This window comes from Natrix helvetica (assembly GCF_964273705.1).
Source record: "Natrix helvetica genome assembly, chromosome: 5".
Classification (NCBI taxonomy): domain Eukaryota; kingdom Metazoa; phylum Chordata; class Lepidosauria; order Squamata; family Natricidae; genus Natrix; species Natrix helvetica.
Window position 1 is genome coordinate 147,655,132 of NC_138551.1, and position 23,650 is coordinate 147,678,781.

At 48.2% G+C, this 23,650-nt stretch overlaps 2 protein-coding genes across 7 annotated transcripts in view; one reads left to right on the plus strand and one right to left on the minus strand.

The window, feature by feature from the left end:
* Window positions 1-23,650, minus strand: part of CA6 (carbonic anhydrase 6) — a 261,946-nt gene that overhangs the window by 191,684 nt on the left and 46,612 nt on the right. The window lies entirely within an intron of this gene.
* Window positions 1-23,650, plus strand: part of RERE (arginine-glutamic acid dipeptide repeats) — a 291,780-nt gene that overhangs the window by 120,460 nt on the left and 147,670 nt on the right. For all 6 annotated transcript variants that reach the window (XM_081954888.1, XM_081954889.1, XM_081954886.1 and 3 more), the window contains one exon: window positions 2,080-2,534. In XM_081954888.1, the coding sequence (XP_081811014.1) occupies window positions 2,228-2,534 (307 nt within the window). In that variant the 5' untranslated portion in view covers window positions 2,080-2,227. Of the gene's footprint in view, window positions 1-2,079; window positions 2,535-23,650 lie in introns of those variants that run through there.

A 23,650-nucleotide genomic window follows, 5' to 3' on the forward strand; every position in this document is an offset into this window, starting at 1 on the left:
TCACTGTCAGAAAATGTCTCCCTGTTTCCAGGTTGAATCTCTCCTTGGTCAATTTTCCATCCATTATTCCTTGTCTGGCCTTCATGTCCTTTGGAAAATAGCTTGACCACCTCCTCCTCTCTGTGGCAGCCCCTCAAATATTGGAACACTGCTGTCATGTCTCCCCTGGTCCTTCTCTTCATCAGACTAGACATACCCAATTCCAGCAACCGTTCATCGTATGTTTTAGCCTTCAGTCCCCTCATCATCCTGGTTGCTCTTCTCTGCACTCTTTCTAGTGTCTCAACGTGTTTTTTATAGTGTGGTGACCAAAACTGAGTGCCGTACTCTAGGTGTGCTCTTACTAAGGCTTTATAGATTAGTATTAGTACCTCCCTTGATCTTGATTGTATCCTTCTGTTAATGCAATTTAGGATTGCATTGGCTTTTGTGTGTGTGTGTGTGGCGTAAAAAGTCTGTAGAGATTCTCAATCATCCAGATGTCCCAAAAATACTTTTCAAAAGTCAACTGGACCTTCTTGTGTTTTTTTTTTTTTCTTCATGTTTTGCTTTTCGTCTAAGAAGCTTCTTCAGCTCACTCAATCTGCTTACATGAAGCCTCTAGTACCAGAACAATCTTTGGGTGGCGTATCCGTTTGGTTGTCGTAGGTGTGCACGAGATCCTCTTTGTGTCGCCCGCTTTAGGACATAATTTCTAGAGCTGTTTAATCTCTTCCTGAGCTGTTTGCCTCCATCTGGAGGGGGAAAAAACCCAACAACAATGTTTGTGTGTGTGTGTGTGTGTGTGTGTGTGTGTGTGTGTGTGTAAGTAGAAGAATCTTGAATCTCGGGCTATGATAGCAAAGTCAATTTATCATTTTGAAGGTTAGCGTTGTTGGGAATAAAATCAACCAGGTCTTATTAAGCATTCATTACCGCCCTCCCTCTCCTTTTCTGTTTTGTTTTTTTAAAAATAAGTTGATTAAGTTCTGAAAGGAGCAGATTTTGATCTTCAAAGCTACTTATTGCAATCCTTGACGCTTCGATGCTTCCAAATATATTGGTCTCTTGAAATGGGTGTGTCCGTGATGACGTCGTTGTAGAGTCTCTTTACCCCAGAGTTTTTTTTGACCAATAGGCTTGCCTCTGTGCAGCTGTGACTACCTTTACAATCTGTCGTGTGTGTGTGTGTGTGTGTGTGTGTGTGTGTGTGAGAGAGAGAGAGAGAGAGAGAGAGACAGAGAACGAACTATACCGTATTTTACGTAGTATAAGATGCACCTTTCTCCCCCCCCCCTAAAAGTGGGTGAAAGTTTAGGTGCGTCTTATATACCAAATACCTCCCGAACTCTCCACGTGTCGAGTTTTTGCCCTCCCAGGCTCCCAAAAGCACTCCGCAGTGCTTGGCACGGCCCGTTTTTGCCGTTGCTTATAAATAGGTCTGCACATGCGCAGAACAGTTAAAAGGGTCCCAAAAAGATGTCACGGGGAACCGGTTCGGGGGCCGTCCCTACCGTTTTGGAGACCCAGCCGCCATTTCCACTACCAGTTCCATCGAACCGGTGCGAACCGGTAGGAACCCACTTCTGGTTCACACAGGCGATCCTCTAGCTAGGTTTGTGCCCATTTTGATTAACTCGTAAATGCCACCCTTGGCTGGCCATGCCCACCCCTTCCTGTAGTCTCTACGCGGCCCATTAATCGTGCAGGACCTGCGCGGAGGCTCAGGAAGGGGGCAAAACGGGCCTACTGGAGGTTCCGGAAGTCTGGAAATGGGCTTCCGGAGGCTGGGGAGGGTGAAAAACGCTTCCCCCTCCCCCGCCGTGATACAGAAGGCCAACTAGGCAGCAATGGGGCAGCAAACTCGCTGCAATTTTTGAAGCCCACTCCTGGAACAGGTGTCCCCAACCCCTCGGTCCGTGGACTGGCATTGAACCAGTGCTTTGGAGAACACTGCTGTCCTGTGTCCCCGAGTCTTTCTTTTCATTAAGCTAGCCATGCCCAGTTCCTGCTACCGTTGTTCATCTGTTTAAGCCTCCAGTCCCCTAACGTCATCGTTGGCTAACGTGTCTTTTCTCTTTTGTTTCTCTCCTTCTCCAGGGCCTTTTTTCAAAACACTGGGGTTGCCGGCGCGGTCCAATTTTTCCTGGAGTGGAGTGCGAAATTCAGAAGACTGAAGCCCAGGCTGACTGTCTACCTTTCACGGAGGCCGAGCCGTGAGAGGACGGAAGAAGGCACCTGGCGCATCATGACAGCGGACAAAGAGAAGGACAAAGAGAAAGAGAAGGACCGGGATCGGGACAAACGGGACAAGGGGCGGGAGAGCGAGAACTCGCGGCCCCGCCGGAGCTGCACCCTGGAAGGCGGCGCCAAGAACTACGCCGAGAGCGACCACAGCGAAGACGAGGACAATGACAACAACAGCGCCACCACCGAGGAGTCCACCAAGAAGAACAAGAAGAAGCCGCCCAAGAAGAAGTCGCGCTACGAGAGGACCGACAACGGGGAGATCACCTCCTTCATCACCGAGGACGATGTCGTCTACCGGCCCGGAGGTGAGAGAGAGAGAGAGAGCCTCGGCTCATAGCACATTTTGTGTGTGTGCCTGTGTGTGTATGAGAGTCCCCAAGCCAAGGAGCTCCCAACTTCTTATACTCTCAAAGGTGCTTTTTCAAAAGGCAACTATACTGTTTCTTCCTCTGAAGAAGAAGAGGTTTCGCTTCTCATACAAGAAGCTTCATCGGTTCTGGCAGAATGAAGAACCGATGAAGCTTCCTGGATAAGAAGCAAAATTATTATTATTATTATTATTATTATTATTATTCCTCCACCTCTTCTTCTCCTTCTCCCTCTCCTTCTCGTTGTTGTTCTCCTCCTCCTCCTATTTCTTCTTCTTCCTCTTCTTCTTCTTCCTCTTCTTCTCCTCCTCCTCTTATTTCTTCTTCCTCTTCTTCTTTCTTTTCTTCTCCTCCTCCTGTTTCTTCTTCTTCCTCTTTTTCTTCCTCTTCTTTTTCTTTTTCTTCTTTTTCTCCTCCTGCTCCTCCTATTTCTTCTTCTTCCTCTTCTTCCTCTTCTTTTTCTCCTCCTCCTCCTCCCCCTCCTCCCCCTCCTCCCCCTCCTCCTATTTCTTCTTCTTCCTCTTCTTTCTCTTCTTCCTCTTTTTCTTCTCCTCCTCCTTCTTCCTATTTTTTCTTCCCCTCCCTCCCTCCCTCCCTCCCTTCTTCCTATTCTTCATTATTCCTGTTCTTCCTCCTCCTCCTCCTCTCTTCTTCTTACTCCTCCTCTTCAAAAGAACAATCCACTTGCCTTTTGGAAAAGCACCGTTGAGACAACCACGACCTGGATGACTGAGAATCTCCACAGGCACTTGTTCTACAAGTAGTCCTCGACTTACAACACTTCATTTAGTGACCATTCGAGGTCAGAACGGCATTGAAAAAAAATGACTTACGACCTTTTTTTCCACACTTAAAACCATCCCCATGGTCACATGATTTAAAATTCAGACGTTGGGCAACTCGTATTTATGACGGTCGCAGTGTCCCCAGGGTGGTGGTGGTGTCATGTGATCCTCTTTTGCGACCTCCTGACAAGCAGAGCCAATGGGGAAACGACTGCCGTATTCACTTAACGACTGCAGTGATTTGGTGAAAAGCCGTGGGAGAAAAAAGCTGTCAAACCAAGCGCGTCTCACTTAACCGCTACCGCCAGACGTAGTCGAAAGGTCTACTGTATAGTGGAGTGAGGGCTAACTTTTTTCGGCACCGAGTACCAAAATTGGAGCGAGCGCATCCACCGAGTACCGAAATTGGAGCGTGCGGAGCCCTGGAATCCGGAAGAAAACAGCTGGCTGGTATGCATGCGCGCGCCGGCCAGGTGCTGTCTTCTGGATTCCAGCACGCGCCTGCACACTGGCCAGCTGGCCTTTGCGTAAAGACCAGCTGGCCAGCGCATATGTGTGCCCAGAACCCAGAAGAGGGCTGTGTGTGCCACCTCTGGCATGTGTGCCATAGATTCGCCATCACGGGTATGGCGCAATGCAAATGCAGTATCAGGGCTTTTCAATTCAATTGTATAGAACGCAAAGGATGTGTGCTCTTGTTTGATTTTTAATAGCTTTCTTATGTACGATGGGCGTTGAAGTTGGCATTTCATTTCGTCGTACGAGAGGCAATGACAATAAAAAGTAAAGTAAACTAAACCAAGCCAAGAACTATTTGTAGCTTTTTAGGCTGGCGTGCTGATCTGTACCTGGAGGCAAGCTAACCATTAATGGTGGCCAGTCTCTTCATTGTGGCTAAGAGAGTAGAGTGGGCGATACGCGTGAATCGCCACCCATGCCGTTGTGTCGTTGTGAATTTAAGGGGCGCTTCCTTCGTAGAACGTGCTCCCGAGATCCGTTCACCAAGCCACAACTAAAATGTGGCTTTTCCCAGGAAACGTTAGGTTGATATTTTAATAGCATTTCCAGAGTAATCGGTTGAATTTTTTTTTTCTTATCTGCATTGAGAGCTGCGGGCTCTCAACGGATAATGCCTTGCCAGGGTTATTTGGCGTTTCCTTCCCTGCTGGCTGCTTTTGGGTTTAGTTCTGATAAAGAAACAGATAGGAAAAGTTCTCGGCTGACACCGTCAGCCAAGCGTACGGCTGTTTACATGCCTCAGTACATACATATCAATCTGGCTTTTCCCTTCTGGGACGAAAGGCATCACGCGAAGAGGCAGAGAGTAAGACGTTGCGAGGAAAGGAAAGCAAGAGGGTTAAAAAAGAGAGACAGAAAATCTCACACAAATGAACTTGTGCTGGTGCTCTTCCCTTTCTCTCTCTCCTTGTATCTTTGCTTCCATCTGTTGCGGCCCACAAGTGGTCAGAGGAACTGGCGGCAGTTTCGGACAGTGAGGAGGTTGGGGAGGAACGTGGGCCAGTCCTGGAGTCTGGGGAAGGCTCTGATGAGGGCTCTGCGTGGGAGGCAGAGAGGGGGCCAGGGCCGTCTGACAGTTATCAGCTGCCTTCAGAGTCAGACATCAGTGAGGCAGAAGAACAGCTGGAGCCTGTTCCCAATGTGTGCATGCGCAGAGCTGCCAGGAGAAGGAAACAGTTAAGGAACTAGGACCGAATCGGGACTAAAGCCACAGGTGGACGTTGAATGACCGCTCCCATAGGAAATAAAGGGGAGCGAAAGGGGAGTGGAGTTTGCAGGAGACCATTAGTTCAATCCATTAGGGTGAAGATCCGTCCCTGACTTCTCGCCAAGGAATTGCTGCTACAGCATGGCGTTTGGAAGATATCGGCCTGGCAGCTCTCCAAGCCCGCTAAAAGGTCTGTAGTTGTGAAATCTCTTTGAAAGGCTGTTGGCCGGGTCTTTGCTGGAGAGGAATTCCCTTTAAGCTAAATAAAACGAGGTTTTATCGGGACGAGGAGTCGGCTTCATGATCTTGGGAAGCCTCGGTCAGAACACCATCGTGCCCCTTTCACTGATCATCAAAGCCTTATCGAAGACAGAATAAGTTCTCTACTTGCAGCCATTCCTTTAGTTACCATGTCAAGTTAGAAGGGCACTGGGGGAAAAAAGGGATTTATGACCATTTTTCACACTTAGGACCTTTACGGCATCCCCTCAGTCACTTGATCAAAATCCCGACACTTCGCAACTGGCGTGTGTTTGTGACGGTCGCAGGGTCCCCTGGTTGCTGAAACCTGAGCCAGGCTTCTAGTCCTCAACCTTGCAAAGAACCCCCTCCCCCCACAAAACCTCAAAAATACCTCCCGCACCTAGCCATCAGGTTTCTAAATCCTCACAACGGCCCAAAAGGTATGAACTAATAATACTCAAGTTTGATTTGTTTTGATGAGAGGGGGGGACCAGAACGATTGTTCTGGGGGTGAAAACACTGCAGTGTTTTCCTTCTCGGGGTCAAGATCCCTGTGAGAACGAAAAGGAGCTGTTTGTGTTCTCAGCAGCGTCCCGTGATCTCTTTCCAATCAACTGGCGAGCGGTTTGCTTTTGTTGGCTTGAAGGAGGAAGCTGACCTCCACGGGGAAGAGAGAAGGAGGTGGGCTGCAAGTGTAGCCTGTGTTGTCGGAAGGGGGAATAGCCCGCCTTGCAGAGTGTCAGGTGCCCGAAGCAAGCAACACGTTCTCCCCGTGTTCTTGTGTGTGTTGTCTTTCATAGATCTTGTGTTATCTGTCGCAGCTTCGCTACAGACCTTGTTTTAACTTCACAAGAGGCCCGGGGATGTCTCCCTCTCTTGTTCTCCCGTACGTTTTAAACTTTGCTAGCCTCTTTTATGTGCTTGAATAGGAAAAAAACAGACCATCGGCTGATTGGGTGAACAATGGCGTTATTAAGACGTGGCAAAGACCTTCGTGCAGTGCTGTTGGATCAAACGTTATCTCTAAATAGCTCTGCTTGTTCTGCCTCGTTTAAGGTACTTCTGACTTTCCATAATCTGTCCCATCACGTGGTGTAAAAAGAGGACGAATTGGCTCCCATGTTGAGCGGAGGTACATTCATTGTTTCTCTGGTTCACAGTGGCATTTAAAATGACCGGCTGTTGTCTCTGCACGCAGGCGGAGTGTCCCAGTGGCCAATCAAAAACACAGATATGATCACATGTCATATGGAACTACATTTCCCATAAGGCAGTCTCTGCCTACATTTCCCAGGAGGTAGTTTCTTAAAGGAGACATCTCTTAATTCCTACACTATCTATATACTGCTGGGGCAGCACACGGCTAGGAAACTATCTCGACATAGGACCACAATTAGCCCAAAACTTCAGTTGCTAAGCGAGACAGTTGTTGAGTGCGTTTTGCCCCATTTTACGACCTTTCTCACCACAGTTGTTAAGTGAACCCCTGCAGTTGTTAAGTTAGTGATACGGCTCTTAAATGAATCTGGCTTCCTCCTTGACCCTCCTTCCCAGAAGGTCGCATAAGGAGACCAGAAGTCCCTGTGGGGAGAGGGGGCGACTTAATAAGTCTGATAAAATAAATAAATAAATAAGTGCTGTCACTCACCAAGAGGGATGTTTCTGCTTACCTGCCTAAAGATCTCATCCACCAGCCTGTATGAAGGGCGTGGCTTCATCCATCTAGCTCAGGGGTCAGCAACCTGTGGCTCTGGAGCCGCATGTGGCTTCTTTCATCCCTCTGCTGCGGCTCCCTGTCGCCTGTTGGTGCCATAATTTTGAGAGGAGCGTCTGGTTGGGGGGAGGGGGCGGCGGAGCGGAGTATGGCACACCAGGACGAGACTCTATGGCAAGGGGGCGCCTTTTCCGGTCAGCTCCACAAGTGATAGGGCTTTCGGTTAGGACAGGTAGAAGAAAGGATGCCGCGCTGGGAGGAGACTCTATGGTGGGGGAACCCGGACTTCCGGTCGGCTCCACAATTAAACGGGGAGCTTCTAGTTAGGACCGTTGTGGCTCTGTGTGTTTAAGGTTGCCGACCCCTGATCGAGCTGCTTTGGCTTCAAGCAGAAGTTGCAGGACACAAACGCATGCACAAACACACAACACACTTCAACCCCTTAATGGTATATTGCGCCTTTGATCATTCCATCTCTCTGCCACCTTTGGTAACTTGATGACTCTCTTGTTTTCTGGACATTTTTTTAAAAAAACTTGCGCGCCGAGAAACTTCCTAAGAGCGAGGACAGTGAACCAGTGAGCCTTCTGAAGTTGTGGGGTGCTTCATCACTGGAGGCTTTTAAGAAGAGACTGGAGAACTATTTGTCTGGAATGGTTTAGGGTCCTCCTGCCTGAGCAGGGGGGTGGGGGGTTAGACTAGAAGACCTCTAAGGTCCTTTCGAGCTCTGTTATTCTGATTGGTTGACTTGGAAAAACAGCATCCCAGAGAAGGGGGATGTTCAGTTTGGTTATTCTCTCTGGCTTTGCTAAAGATATACCGTGTTTCTCCAAAAACAAAGCCGGGTCTTATTTTCTTTTGAACCCCCCCCCCCAAACAACCACAGCTAGGCCTTCTTTTTGGGGGGTTCTTAATTATTAACTCACCTAGCGTTGGTGGCGCTGACAGTCCCGACCAGCAGGAGCCCTCCGGATCGATCCAGAATGCTGTTATCGGCTGCAGATGCCTTCCAGCAGGCATCTGAACTCAAAATGGAGGCCAGGGCGATGCTTGCGAGTGGCGCCAAGTAGCCGCAGAAGGAGACAAGGCAGGTGTCGGGGTGTGCGAGGTGCCCTCACCCCCCTCCCTCAAAGATGCCTTCATGAATTCATGAGCCTCGAGCCAAGTTTCAAAAGAAATCCAGTTCATTTATTACGAACACCATTTCGACCATACCCCACTGCAGTCAGATCTGACCTCATTTTAACTACGGCTGAACTTTACCCCTGTTTCCTCCCTCCCCTCGGTCTGTGCCATAAACCCCACCATGGCAACTTTATGAGTTGACACAAGGTCTGGTTAGCAGGGCAGCTCCGTCCCTCCCACCCTAGCTTAATTTTTTATTTGTGTACCCTGGGTGTGTGTATGTGTCTTAATTAGGGCTAATTTTCTGGTCGGGGCTTAATTTGATTGCAGGGGCTCTAAAATGTGACAGGGCGTCTTTTCAAGGTGGCTCATCTTTTGGGAGAAGCCCCATGTGCGGGCGTGCGCTTGCCTGGCTGCTTAACGAAATTTAGCCGCTCTGCTCACAGGGCTGCTGTGTCCTTTGCTTGTCCTTGTTTTGGATTTAGCTGATGGTTGATAAATCAAATCTCCTCGTTCAGACACGCATGCGCTCACCTCAGTGTTGTCAAGGATCCTCTGCTCCCCACCTCCTCCATTACCACCGTAACCGCACATCATCCCAACTTCCTTGGCGGTTTTTTAACTTCTTGTCTTCCTCGCAAACTCCAAGCTCGGGTCTGGTCCAGGCAGAGGGAAGAGCACCATCCACAGAGTGCCGTTAAAGGCAGCGGGTCGCCTTCCGGTTTAGGAGCACGTACAGTCAAGGCGATGGTTTTCCCAGTTGCAATGGACGGCTCTGAAGGTTGGACCACAAGGAAGGCCAAAGAATGGAGGCCTTTGAACTCCGGTGCTGGAGAAGACTCCTGCATTGAGTCCCTTGGACTGCAAGGCCATCCAACCGGTCAGAGCTTTGGGCACCTAATGAGAAGGAAGAAGGACTCCCTGGAGAAGAGCCTCATGCTGGGAACGATGGAGGGCAAAAGAAGAAGGGGACGACAGAGAAGGAGGTGGCCGGATGGAGTCACTGAAGCAGCTGGCGTGAGCTTCAATGGATTCCAGAGGATGGTAGAGAACAGGAAGACCTAGAGAGATGTTGTCCATGGGGTCACGATGGGTCGGACACGACTTTGCAACTAAGAACAACAACAATCTACTCCTTCCTTCCTTTCCTTCCTTCCTTCCTTCCTTCCTTCCTTCCTTCCTTCCTTCCTTCCTTCAGTCCCTTGGACTGCAAGGCAATCCAACTGGCCAGTCCTAGAGGAGATCAACCCTGACTTCTCTTCAGAAGGCCAGATCCTGAAGAGGAAACTCAAATCCTTTGGCCACCTGATGAGAAGGAAGAAGGACTCCCTGGAGAAGAGCCTCATGCTGGGAACGATGGAGAAGAAGGGGATGGCAGAGAATGAGGAGGCTGGATGGAATCACCCAAGCAGTCGGTGTGAGCTTCAATGGACTCCAGAGGATGGTAGAGGACAGGAAGGTCTGGAGGAACGTGGCCCATGGGGATCGCGATGGATCGGACACGACTTCGCAACTAACAACGACAACAACAAATTCCTAATATTTTTCTCCCCAAAGGATTGTGGAGGACAGGGGAGTCACATCCGCCCCCGCCCCCCCCCCCAATCGATGTCCTGGATCGAGTATAAAGCTGACCTGACACCTCTCTTTATCTCTGGAAGCTCAGAAATAGGACACTCTCATTTTTGTTTTTGCCGTGATGATCCAGAACCGTTTAAAAGGATCTCAGTGGATTAAATCATTTTAAGGAGGTCCTTCATGGCAGGAAGACAAATAGGAATAAAAACTGCGGCTGCAAAGGATGCTCATTTTGGCAAACAAGAATGTAGGAAGGCCCCCCCCCCCCCCCCCCACTGCGATGATTTTTTTTTAAAAGTCTGCCACCAGATTATTATTTAATTGCCAAATGGTTGCATTTCCTGAATTTCAGAGAGCTGGATTTTTTTTTAAAAAAGGATACCCTTTCTTTAATTAATCCGAACAATGAATCAGTGGAACGACTTGCCTCCAGAAGTTGTGAATGCCCCAACACTGGAGGTTTTTAAGAAGAGATTGCACAACCGCTTGTTGCAAATAGTGTTTCCTGCCTGAACAAGGGGGTTGGACTAGAAGACCTCCAAGGTCCCTTCCAACTCTGTTATTTTGTTAAACCTGCCTTTATTGCATGCTGGGAAGGAGACGATGTCTGAATGTAGTTTTGGCTTCCTCCGCAGGCAGGCAGGTGGCGAGGTTTCCTTTCTCAGCATTAGCAGCTGGCCTAGGGGGCTTTGGGGCCCTTCAAAGCATCATTCATTCTTCCAAGCCTTTTTTGGTAGGCTGCTTCTCTTTCTTTGGCTTTACGGCGTGAAGCAATGAATGCATATTTGAAGATCCCTTTGCTTCCAAAACCCACAGAGCCAGTGACCTGAAACTGTGGTCCCCATGCACAGTTTGTCTTCATTTCACAATCGGTTGAGATGCTCACCGTTCCCAATCAGTGTGACCGCTGGCCAAAATTCATAGAAATGCTCACGGAAAATGATAAGCTAAAGCTGGAGGGGATTTATTTTTTCATGTCCCTGCACACACTGCCTCGGTTCCACCCTGTCTTTTCCCGCTTGACTCCTGTTGGAAGAGGGGGAGGAAATCACTAGGAATCCCCCAGGAATTGAAAAGATCAACATTGTCCCTTAAAGCAGCGGTCACCAACTGGTGGTCCGTGAGAAAATTGTGGTCGTCCGCATATAAATTATTTGCATTTTTTACATTGCACTAAATTGGGGGTCCTCAAAATACGGCCCCTGGGACGGATACGTGCAATAAACGCTTGTGTTACTGCAGAAAGTCTCCCCCTAGGGGTCTTTTTGTGTGGGTGGAGGGGGGGCAGAAATCCTGACTTGGGGTCTGCTTCGGCCTCCTGGTGGGGAGCTTTGGGCGAAGGCTGGAGGGAAGAGCCGCTGGTGGAGAAGAGCCGGAGGGCCTCGTTCTAGTGGGGCTGCATCACGGCCTGGAACTGGCTGAGCATCTCAGCCCTCTGAGCCTCCAGGCGCCGGTACCTGGCCTTGCACTCCCGCAGGTCTTCCCTCTGCTTGGAAAGCCTATGCTCCTAGTCCTCAGTGAGGTGCTTCTGCTGAGCCTCCTTCTCGGCCAGATCCAATTTGAACGGAGCTGTTTTGCCAACTCTTTCTCCTGGGGGCTGCTTAGCTCCAGCAACTGCTTCCTGTTGGGGCCCTAAGGAGCCCGGGCGAGGAGAGGCTGGCAAGGCCGCCCACGATGTAAGTGACATCAAGTTGGCCACACCCACCCAATCACATGACCACCTAGCCACGCCCACCCAGCTGGTCATTAGGCAGATCATATTAGTGGTCCACGGGATTTAAAATTATGGATTTAGTGGTCCCTGAGGTCCGAAAGGTTGGGGACCCCTGCCTTAAAGTACTTTCTGGCATCTTTTGAAATTCACGAAAGGGTGTGTATTTGTGTGTGTTTGTGTGTGTGTGTGAAATAGCACTGTAGCACACACCACTTTTGAAGCAACAAGCTTTAAATTCCTAGCATTCTTTCCCCCCCTCCCGTTTTCTTCCCCCTTCCTCCTCCCTTGTCCTAGTCAGAATCTGTAACCTCATAAATCCCCCTGCAGCTGGGTCTTTAACAGTGATGCCGTCCGTGGGAAAGGATATGTCTGGATACAGGTTTCCCCACCTTGTAATGGAGGCATTGCTCTTAATTTAATCTTGATTTATCGGGTCGTACTCAACCACTTAAAAGGCACGATGGCTCAGTGGTTATAGAAAGCTGACAGTCCAGGTTCGAGACCCGAGCGCCTCATGAGTGGGTGAGCTCCCGTCCTTGCCTGACCTCCTGCCCACCCAGCAGTTCGAAAGCATGCAGATGTGAGTAGATTAATAGCTACCACTACAGCGGGAAGCTAACAGCATTAAGTGAGCCTTTGGGCTACATAGCCATGACATGACCACGGAAAATATCTTCAGACAACCCTGGCTCTGTTAGCCAAGAAAGGGAAATTATTATCGTGCCTTAGAGTCAGACATGACTGGACAAGGGAAACCTTTTCCTATTTCCTTAACTAGTGCAAGTAAATGAATGCTTGCCTTTAACAAAAATTGGAAACAGGAGACAGACAAGTTAAAATCGGCCTCTTCCTGTTGACTGCCGTCTTTTTCTAGCCAAACATCTTTTTAAACCGGTGGTCCTCAGGTTCCCCCTCGCACCTATGTGCTGGTTGTTCCCGACTCTAGGGGGCGGTGCTCATCTCCGTTTCAAAGCCGAAGAGCCAGCGCTGTCCGAAGACGTCTCCGTGGTCATGTGGCCGGCATGACTCAACGCCCGAAGGCGCACGGAACGCTGTTCCCTTCCCACCAAAGGTGGTTACTATTTTTCTACTTGCATGTTTTGAATGTGCTTTCGAACGTCTAGGTTGGCAGGAGCTGGGACAAGTCACGGGAGCTCCCTCCGTTACGCGGCGCTAGGGATTCGAACCACCGACCTTTCTGACCCTCCAGCTCAGCGTCTGAGCCACCGCAACTTTTCCTTGTCTCCCAAGTTCTTGTGGGCTCTTTTTTTTTATTGTGGCTCCAATCCACCCCCCCCCACCCGAGGCAAGTTTTTTTCTGCCAAATCATGTTTAGAAATGGATGGGAAAAGGCTCGGGGAGAACAAAGATGGGCTGGAAGAGACGTTGTCCCCTGCCAAGCTCCAGGAGAGAATCGGTGTTATTTTTCCCAACTCCCTGGCCCAGAGAAAAGCTGGGTTAAGGCGCCCTTGTCCGTTGAGAAAGGCACTTGACGCCACAGGCTGAAGTGGTTTTTGGAAGGCTTAAGTGGCTGCGCCATTGGAAAACGGAGCAAGTTGGAATTTGTTAAGAGATTCTTTACGTGACGGACAGCCAGGAACGAGACGCAGTTCTTCCTGGATGTACAAAAGCCGTGCAGGGTAGCTTCCTGGCCCTCTGATTGCACTCAGCCTACTGGGGAAGTGTGGGAGTTTTCCCCCGAAGGGCTTTCGAACTTGGGCAAACTTTGAGAATTCTCCCAAGTCTGCCGACATCTCCCGCAGGATGAGCTCACGCGGGCTCGGAAAGGAATCCACTCCCGAGAAATGGTTTTGTCGGTTTCAGCCACTCGTCTTGGCCGCCGACTCCCACAATTCCTCAACCAGGGTTCCAAGTAACGAAAGAAGACTCCGAGGGTTGAGGTTCCTCAAAGTTCCCATTTTATTAGAAATGTCGTATTGGCACATCTGGAAAAACGTGAACCTGAAAGCTTCCAGGTTTCCCCCACCCAGAAGAAAGTCCAAGTCCCTGCCCAGCACCCACATGTCCATCATATGGTCCAACCAGGCACCGTCCAAAACTGGAGATGCCTCCCAGTCATACCACTCCAGGTGCGGGGCAAGACGTCCTTGACTCTCTGAGAAAGGAATGTTATTTTGACTATATCTCTCGCATACTCCACATAATCCTCCCACCCAATTTCCCACCGCATTAAATGTGGCAGGGCTGAAGGCCCAATGCAAAAGATGGCTTCTACTCAAAATTTCCGCTACCGGTTCTCCGAACTACTCAAAATTTCCGCTACTGGTTCTCCGAACTACTCAAAATTTCCGCTACTGGTTCTCCGAACTACTCAAAATTTCCACTAATGGTTCTCCGAACTACTCAAAATTTCCGCTACTGGTTCTCCGAACTACTCAAAATTTCCACTAATGGTTCTCCGAACTACTCAAAATTTCCGCTACTGGTTCTCCGAACTACTCAAAATTTCCGCTACTGGTTCTCCGAACTACTCAAAATTTCCGCTACTGGTTCTCCGAACTACTCAAAATTTCCACTAATGGTTCTCCGAACTACTCAAAATTTCCGCTACTGGTTCTCCGAACTACTCAAAATTTCCGCTACTGGTTCTCCGAACTACTCAAAATTTCCACTAATGGTTCTCCGAACTACTCAAAATTTCCGCTAATGGTTCTCCGAACTACTCAAAATTTCCGCTACTGGTTCTCCGAACTACTCAAAATTTCCGCTACTGGTTCTCCGAACTACTCAAAATTTCCACTAATGGTTCTCCGAACTACTCAAAATTTCCGCTACTGGTTCTCCGAACTACTCAAAATTTCCACTAATGGTTCTCCGAACTACTCAAAATTTCCACTAATGGTTCTCCGAACTACTCAAAATTTCCGCTACTGGTTCTCCGAACTACTCAAAATTTCCGCTACTGGTTCTCCGAACTACTCAAAATTTCCACTAATGGTTCTCCGAACTACTCAAAATTTCCGCTACTGGTTCTCCGAACTACTCAAAATTTCCGCTACTGGTTCTCCGAACTACTCAAAATTTCCGCTACCGGTTCTCCGAACTACTCAAAATTTCCGCTACTGGTTCTCCGAACTACTCAAAATTTCCGCTAATGGTTCTCCGAACTACTCAAAATTTCCGCTACTGGTTCTCCGAACTACTCAAAATTTCCGCTACTGGTTCTCCGAACTACTCAAAATTTCCACTAATGGTTCTCCGAACTACTCAAAATTTCCGCTACTGGTTCTCCGAACTACTCAAAATTTCCACTAATGGTTCTCCGAACTACTCAAAATTTCCGCTACTGGTTCTCCGAACTACTCAAAATTTCCACTAATGGTTCTCCGAACTACTCAAAATTTCCGCTACTGGTTCTCCGAACTACTCAAAATTTCCACTAATGGTTCTCCGAACTACTCAAAATTTCCACTAATGGTTCTCCGAACTACTCAAAATTTCCGCTACTGGTTCTCCGAACTACTCAAAATTTCCGCTACTGGTTCTCCGAACTACTCAAAATTTCCACTAATGGTTCTCCGAACTACTCAAAATTTCCGCTACTGGTTCTCCGAACTACTCAAAATTTCCGCTATTGGTTCTCCGAACTACTCAAAATTTCCACTAATGGTTCTCCGAACTACTCAAAATTTCCACTAATGGTTCTCCGAACTACTCAAAATTTCCGCTATTGGTTCTCCGAACTACTCAAAATTTCCGCTACTGGTTCTCCGAACTACTCAAAATTTCCACTAATGGTTCTCCGAACTACTCAAAATTTCCGCTACTGGTTCTCCGAACTACTCAAAATTTCCACTAATGGTTCTCCGAACTACTCAAAATTTCCGCTACCGGTTCTCCGAACTACTCAAAATTTCCGCTACTGGTTCTCCGAACTACTCAAAATTTCCACTAACGGTTCTCCGAACTACTCAAAATTTCCGCTACTGGTTCTCCGAACTACTCAAAATTTCCGCTAATGGTTCTCCGAACTACTCAAAATTTCCGCTACTGGTTCTCCGAACTACTCAAAATTTCCGCTACTGGTTCTCCGAACTACTCAAAATTTCCACTACCGGTTCTCCGAACTACTCAAAATTTCCGCTACCGGTTCTCCGAACTACTCAAAATTTCCACTACCGGTTCTCCGAACTACTCAAAATTTCCGCTACTGGTTCTCCGAACTAGTCAAAATTTCCACTAATGGTTCTCCGAACTACTCAAAATTTCCACTAATGGTTCTCCGAACTACTCAAAATTTCCACTACCGGTTCTCCGAACTACTCAAAATTTCCACTACCGGTTCTCCGAACTACTCAAAATTTCCACTAATGGTTCTCCGAACTACTCAAAATTTCCACTAATGGTTCTCCGAACTACTCAAAATTTCCACTAATGGTTCTCCGAACTACTCAAAATTTCCGCTACTGGTTCTCCGAACTAGTCAAAATTTCCACTAATGGTTCTCCGAACTACTCAAAATTTCCACTACCGGTTCTCCGAACTACTCAAAATTTCCACTAATGGTTCTCCGAACTACTCAAAATTTCCACTAATGGTTCTCCGAACTACTCAAAATTTCCGCTACTGGTTCTCCGAACTAGTCAAAATTTCCACTAATGGTTCTCCGAACTACTCAAAATTTCCACTACCGGTTCTCCGAACTACTCAAAATTTCCACTAATGGTTCTCCGAACTACTCAAAATTTCCACTAATGGTTCTCCGAACTACTCAAAATTTCCGCTAATGGTTCTCCGAACTACTCAAAATTTCCGCTAATGGTTCTCCGAACTACTCAAAATTTCCGCTACCGGTTCTCCGAACTACTCAAAATTTCCGCTAATGGTTCTCCGAACTACTCAAAATTTCCGCTACTGGTTCTCCGAACTACTCAAAATTTCCGCTACCGGTTCTCCGAACTACTCAAAATTTCCGCTACTGGTTCTCCGAACTACTCAAAATTTCCACTAATGGTTCTCCGAACTACTCAAAATTTCCACTAATGGTTCTCCGAACTACTCAAAATTTCCGCTACCGGTTCTCCGAACTACTCAAAATTTCCGCTACTGGTTCTCCGAACTACTCAAAATTTCCGCTAATGGTTCTCCGAACTACTCAAAATTTCCGCTACCGGTTCTCTGAACTACTCAAAATTTCCGCTAATGGTTCTCCGAACTACTCAAAATTTCCGCTAATGGTTCTCCGAACTACTCAAAATTTCCATTAATGGTTCTCCGAACTACTCAAAATTTCCGCTAATGGTTCTCCGAACTACTCAAAATTTCCGCTAATGGTTCTCCGAACTACTCAAAATTTCCACTAACGGTTCTCCGAACTACTCAAAATTTCCACTAATGGTTCTCCGAACTACTCAAAATTTCCGCTAATGGTTCTCCGAACTACTCAAAATTTCCGCTAATGGTTCTCCGAACTACTCAAAATTTCCACTAATGGTTCTCCGAACTACTCAAAATTTCCGCTAATGGTTCTCCGAACTACTCAAAATTTCCGCTACCGGTTCTCCGAACTACTCAAAATTTCCACTAATGGTTCTCCGAACTACTCAAAATTTCCGCTACAGGTTCTCCGAACTACTCAAAATTTCCACTAATGGTTCTCCGAACTACTCAAAATTTCCGCTACAGGTTCTCCGAACTACTCAAAATTTCCTCTACTGGTTCTCCAAATTACTCAAAATTTTTGCTACCGGTTCGTCAGAACCTGCTGGATTTCACCCCTGGGTTTGATTCCCCCCCCTCCCTCGCCCCTTTCTGGCGCATTCCCGCTTCACCCCTTTGCATCGCACAGAACAAGCTATAAAGGCTTTGCAATTTTGTCACCTCATCTTATTTTCGGGGAGAGGGGGGAGTTGCATTGTGTCTAACCCCCCCCTCCATTAAACAGTTTCCCTGCCTTGCATCAGTTGGATTACCTGCGAACGCAACGCGACAACAACGCTCTTTATCTCTCTTATGGTATTTCCCCCTCCCCTTCTCATCTCTCTCTTTCTCTCTCTCTCTAGCACATTTGCATCGAAGGCGAGCCAGATTTTTTATTTTATTTTATTTACCCGGTGCTTAATTGGGCTGAGATCTCCCAGGGTGCCGTTGGAAAACCCTCTGCCCTTTTGCTTAGGCAAGCAAGCCTTTGCAATCCGAAGCGCCGCTTCCGCCAGCTCAATTAATTGTTAAATGTTCCCTTTATAATAATTATACATTGATGCTGCTTTTCCTCGCGCCGTCCCCGCCGAGGAGGAGGAGGAGGTGGGGGCGGAGGCTCCCGCTCAATTCCCCCATCTGCTCTTTGACGGCTGTAGTTGTTTGTGCAAAAGGGGGCTGTGTTTGTGCAAAAAAAAAAACCAAGGAAGGGGGAGGAGGGGGGGAAGAGACGCTTTTGAAAAGAAAAAAAAAACACCCCAATGAACAGAGCAAATGGGAAGTGTCCCATTTGTTGTTGCTTTTTAAGCAGTCCGACGCTATTTAGATTGGAGGACATGAGCGCAATTGGAAAGCTCTGCCTTTTTGCCTTTCGGCTCCCTCCCGAGAGTGATTGGCTTCTGTTTGACATCGACCCGTCGTGGTTTGCCTTGCTCCCGTATATCGCCTGCTATTTGTTCTGACAGTTTCACCAGCTGAGAGAGAGAGAGAAAGAGGGAGGGAGGGAGGGAGAGACACACACACAGAGAGAGACAGAGTGAGAGAGAGAGAGGGAGAGAGACACACACACACACACACACACAGAGAAAGACACACACACACATAGAGGGAGGGAGAGAGAGAGAGACACACACACACACACACACACACACACACACACACAGAGATACACAGAGAGAGAGAAAGAGAGGGAGAGAGACACACACACACACACACACACAGTGAAAGACACACACACACATAGAGGGAGGGAGAGAGAGAGAGACACACACACACACAGAGATACACAGAGAGAGAGAATGAGAGGGAGAGAGGGAGAGAGGGAGACACACACAGAGACACACAGAGAGACACAGGGACAGAGAGAGAGAGACACAGAGAGAGAGGGAGAGGGAGAGAGGGAGGGAGACACACACACACACACACAGAGACAGACAGAGAGAGAGAGAGAGAGAGAGAGAGAGAGAGAGAAAGACACACACACACATAGAGGGAGGGAGAGAGAGACACAGACATACACACAGAGATACACAGAGAGAGAATGAGGGAGAGAGGGAGAGAGGGAGACACACACACACACAGACACACAGAGAGACACAGGGACAGAGAGAGAGACACAGAGAGGGAGAGGGAGAGAGTGACACAGAGAGAGAGACAGAGAGAGAGAGGGAGAGAGAGACACACACACAGAGAGACACACACACGGAGGGAGGGAGAGAGAGACAGAGAGAGAGAGAGAGAGAGAGAGAGAGAAGGAGAGAGAGAAGCCGGAGTGCCAGAATTACAGAAGGGAAAAGCAAAAAAAGACTCAAAAGAAGGCAGTTGATGGGGGGGGGGGTAAATAGAAAATAGAAGAAAATGAAATCACTGAGGTCTTGCCAACAAACAAAGTAGCCAAATGAGGCCATGAGTGCGAAACCCCGCCGGTCCCTCCCGTTTGCTTGACTGTGGAGTCCTTGGTGCTCTGTGAGCGTAGTGGCTTCCTTGCAGGCGTTTTATTTCCAAACTAGATAACATCAGCAGGGCTAGGAGGGAGTGGGGCTTGCGGAATGGAGCAGAAGGAGAATCGAGGAGGAGGAAGAGTATTGTGAGGTCCTTGGGGCTCTCTGAACTTGGTGGTTTTCTTGCAGACGTTTTATTGCCAAATTAGGTAATGAGCAGGGCTAGGAGGGAGTGAAAGAGAGAGAGAAAAAGAGAGAGAGATGGAGAGAGAAGAGAGAGAAAGAGAGAGAGAGAAAGAAAGAGAGAGAGGTGGAGAGAGAAGAGAGAGAGAGATGGAGAGAGAAAAGAGAGAAAGGAGAGAGAAAGAGAGAGATGGAGAGAGAGAGAAAGAGAGAGAGAAGTAGAGAGAGAGACACAGAGAGAGAGAAGTAGAGAGAGATGGAGAGAGAAAAAGAGAATGACAGAGAGAAAAAGAGAGATGGAGAGAGAAGAGAGAAGTAGAGAGAGAGAGAGAGATGGAGAGAGACAGAAAGAGAGAGACGTAGAGAGACAGAAAAAGAGAATGAGAGAGAGAGGGGGGGGGCAGAGAGAGTGTCACACCCTCTCTGGCTTTGAATTGTGGTAGCCAAGCCATAGTCGGTGGCCTCTTGCCGCCCGCCAAAAGAAAATGAGCATCCAAAGGTGGAAACCGCTACCTCATCTCCCTTCACCACCCCCTTAGCACAAATGTGGCAGGCGTTGTTCTAGCTTTTAAAATATGGAGCAGCTGTTATTGCCTGACAGATGGCGCCTCTCTTAAGGGCTGATAAATGGAGGTTGAGCATTAAAATCACCGTCGCTTTTGACTTTCTAACAATCTGCACGGATCTTTTTTTCATGAAACGTAAAAAGAAAGAAACGAAAAGCAGAATCGGAGGGGGGGGAGTTGTTCGTGCCGGGGGAGAACCGTCTGGCGGGATGAGGGTCGGTGCCCTCCATATTGCTTTCATTGGGGAAACGTGTGGAGGTCGAGGCAGGGAATTTGAACAAATGTCATTTGTCAGCTCACTGTTTTGGGGAGCAGTGGAATCTCTTGGCCAGATAGTCCTAGAAGGATCCTTTGGCCTTTTCCCGGCAAGACCTGAGCATCGAGTCTATGAGTGGCAGTGAAGGTTATCCTCAGAATTATGGCTTATCACTTAGTCCGTCTGTCCTTCCTTCCTTCCTCCCTCCCTCCCTCCCTCCCTCCCTCCCTCCATCCATCCATCCATCCATCCATCCATTCATCAATTCATCCATTTCATCCCTCCCTCCCTCTCCACTTCTCTCCATTTATCCCTTCCTTCCTTCCTCCATTTTATCCCTCCCTCAATCGTCTCCCTTCCTTCCACCCTCCTTCCATTTTATCCTTCTCTCCCTCCCTCTCTACTTCTCTCCATTTATCCCTCCCTCCGTCCCATCCTCCATCCATCCATCCATTTTATCCTTCCTCCTCTCCATTTATCCCTTCCTTCCTTCCCCCCACCCTTCTTCCACTTTATCCCTCTCTCCAACGTCCGTCTCCCTCCCTCCCTCCCTCCATTTTATCCTTCTCTCCCTCCCTCTCTACTTCCCTCCATTTATCCCTCCCACTCTCCATCCATTCATCCATTTTGTCCTTCCTCCTCTCCATTTATCTCTTCCTTCCTTCCTCCCACCCTTCTTCCACTTTATTCCTCCCTCCCTCCATTTTATCCTTCTCTCCCTCCTCTCTACTTCTCTCCATTTATCCCTCCCACCCTCCATCCATTCATCCATTTTATCCTCCCTCCTCTCCATTCATCCCTTCCTTCCTTCCTCCCACCCTTCTTCCACTTTATCCCTCCCTCCACCGTCTGTCTCCCTCCCTCCATTTTATCCTTCTCTCCCTCCCTCTCTACTTCTCTCCATTTCTCCCTCCCTTCCCATCCACCCCTCCATTTTATCCCTCCCTCCCTATCTACTTCTCTCCATTTATCCCTTCCTCCCATCCTTCTTCCATTTTATCCCTCCCTCATCTCGCTCCCTCCTGTCCCATCCTTGTCTAGACCGACTCTCGATTTCTTAAGAGATTTTTTTTCTTCCTTTGAAGAAAGACACCACTAAGAGGTTAGAGGGAGACGCAACGAGGAATAGAAGTCTCTTTCTTTCTTTTACTGAACGTGCGTGTCAAATTCCATTTATGGCTTAAAGAGTACCTGGAGAAAAATGTGTGTGTGTGTGTGTCTGTGTAGCTCAGAAAGCCAAGTAGCTGTTGTACCTTTTAAGCACAAATGGCGGTTGAAAGGTTCTGGGGCTTGATTGTAAAAATGCTGGGTTGATAGATGGTAAACGGCTGAAGAGAGGCACTCAATTGCCAGGAGCAACTGAGCAGCAGTCGTGGGGGGTGGGGGGTGGCAGCGTGCTTCTGGCAAGGCAGGAGAAGCAGCTTATTTCCCCCCTGCAGCCTGGTGGGAAGCTCTTCCCTCATCTGGGGGAGAGAGGGGGAGGAGAGGGGGGGCACCCAAAATGGCCAGGAAGAAGGAGCCCACGATGAGCGCCCATCTTTTTCCTGGACGCCTCGCCATCTTCCTCTCTGCTTTTCCGGCCGTCGGCTTCTGTCTTCCTGTCAACGCGACGGCCAAATGGGTGGCAGATAAATGGGCTCGTGGAAGGCCGAGCTGGAAGGCGAACAGGCAGCCATGGAAGTGGGCTGTGGGCAAGGGGTCTCAGCTATGTTACCTTGTTTCCGGGAAATTAGACAGGGTCTTGTTTCCTTTTGACCCGCTTGGCCTTATTTTCGGGGAGGTCTTATTGCTTTTGAGGTGCAGGAGGCGGCGAGCGTGGTTTAATGAAAAGATGGACCAGGGGAGACAGGATAGCAGTCTTCCAGTATCTCAGGGGCTGCCCCAAAGAAGAGGGAGTCAAGCTATTCTCCAAGGCACCTGAGGGTAGAACAAGAAGCAATGGGTGGAAACTAATCAAGGAGAGAAGCAACTTAGAACTGAGGAGAAACTTCCTGACAGTTAGAACAATTAATCAGTGGAAGAGAAGTTGCCTCCAGAAGTTGTGAATGCCCCAACACTGGAAGTCTTTAAGAAGATGTTGGATAGCCATTTGTCTGAAACGGTATAGGGTTTCCTGCCTAGGCAGGGGGTTGGACTAGAAGACCTCCAAGGTCCCTTCCAACTCTGCTATTCTATTCTATTCTAATCTGATGAAAAAAAGGAGTAGGGGAGACACAATAGCAGTCTTCCAATATCTCAGGGGCTGCCCCAAAGACGACGGAGTCAAATTATTCTCCAAAGCACCTGAGGGTAGAACAAGAAGCAATGGGTGGAAACTAATCAAGGAGAGAAGCAACTTAGAACTGAGGAGAAATTTCCCATCAGTGAGAACAATTAATCAGTTGAACAGAAGTTGCCTCCAGAAGTTGTGAATGCCCCAACACTGAAAGTCTTTAAGAAGATGTTGGATAGCCATGTGTCTGAAACGGTATATAGGGTTCCCCGCCTAAGCAGGGGGTTGGACTAGAAGACCTCCAAGGTCCCTTTCCAACTCTGCTATTGTATTGTATTGGTCACCTCATGGCTTCTGCTGTGTTGCAATATTTTTAGGGGAGGGCTTATTTTAATGCATGCCATCAAAACCCAGATTGGACTTCTTATCCGGGGAAGTCTTATTTTCAGGGAAACGGGGTAGAAGGTGACGTTGGAGGGAGGGAAATAGCCCAGGCATCTAATTCACATCTCACATGGATGCCAGTGGAAGGTTTCACTTCCGGGTCGGCGTCTGGCCAAGGGTCATAGCTGGATTTAGGACGCGTTGGACCGGAAGAAAGCAATACATCGTTCACGGCACCTTTTTTCATACCCAAAGCTAGGCATGTCAATAACCGGGACAGGAAGCTGTACTTGAACCTGGTCTTCTTAAGCCCCTTCCCTTCTATAGTCTTGCAACTTGGGGTTCCTTCCGGTGCAGAGGAATTCTGGGAGATGTAGTCCCCGAGACTTAGGCGGAAAACGGCAACTCGGAATATTTACAGGGCCTTGTGCTCCTCTTCCAGCTCAGCACAACCACCACCACCACCCCTGTTATTTGTTATTTAGGCACTGATTTCTTTTTTTAGCTTTTCATGATTGAAAAGAGTCTCGAGTAGTGCGGTGGCTTAGAGGTGAAGATCTCGCCTCACAATCAGGAGGCTGTGAGTTCGATCCTAGGTAGAGGCAGATGTTTCTCTCTCTGGGCACAATGAGAATAGATCTGCCGAACCAAACTCCGCATTGGCGACAGGAAGGGCATCTGGCCAGTAAATACTCTGTTAGTTCCACTCAGTTGCCCAGACTCCGCCCGCAAGGGATGATCGGATGAAGAAGAAGAAGAAGAAAGGAGAAGAAGGAAAAGAAAGAAAGGAAGGAAGAAGAAGAAAAAGAAAGAAAGAAAGAAGAAGGGGAAGGGAAAAAGAGAGAAGGAGAAGAGAAAGAAAGAAGAAGAGGGGAAGGAGGAGGAGGAGAGAAGAAGAAAAAGGAGGAAAGAAAGAAAGGGGAAGAGGAAGAAGGAGAAGTAGAAAAAGAAAGAAGAAAAAGAAAGAAA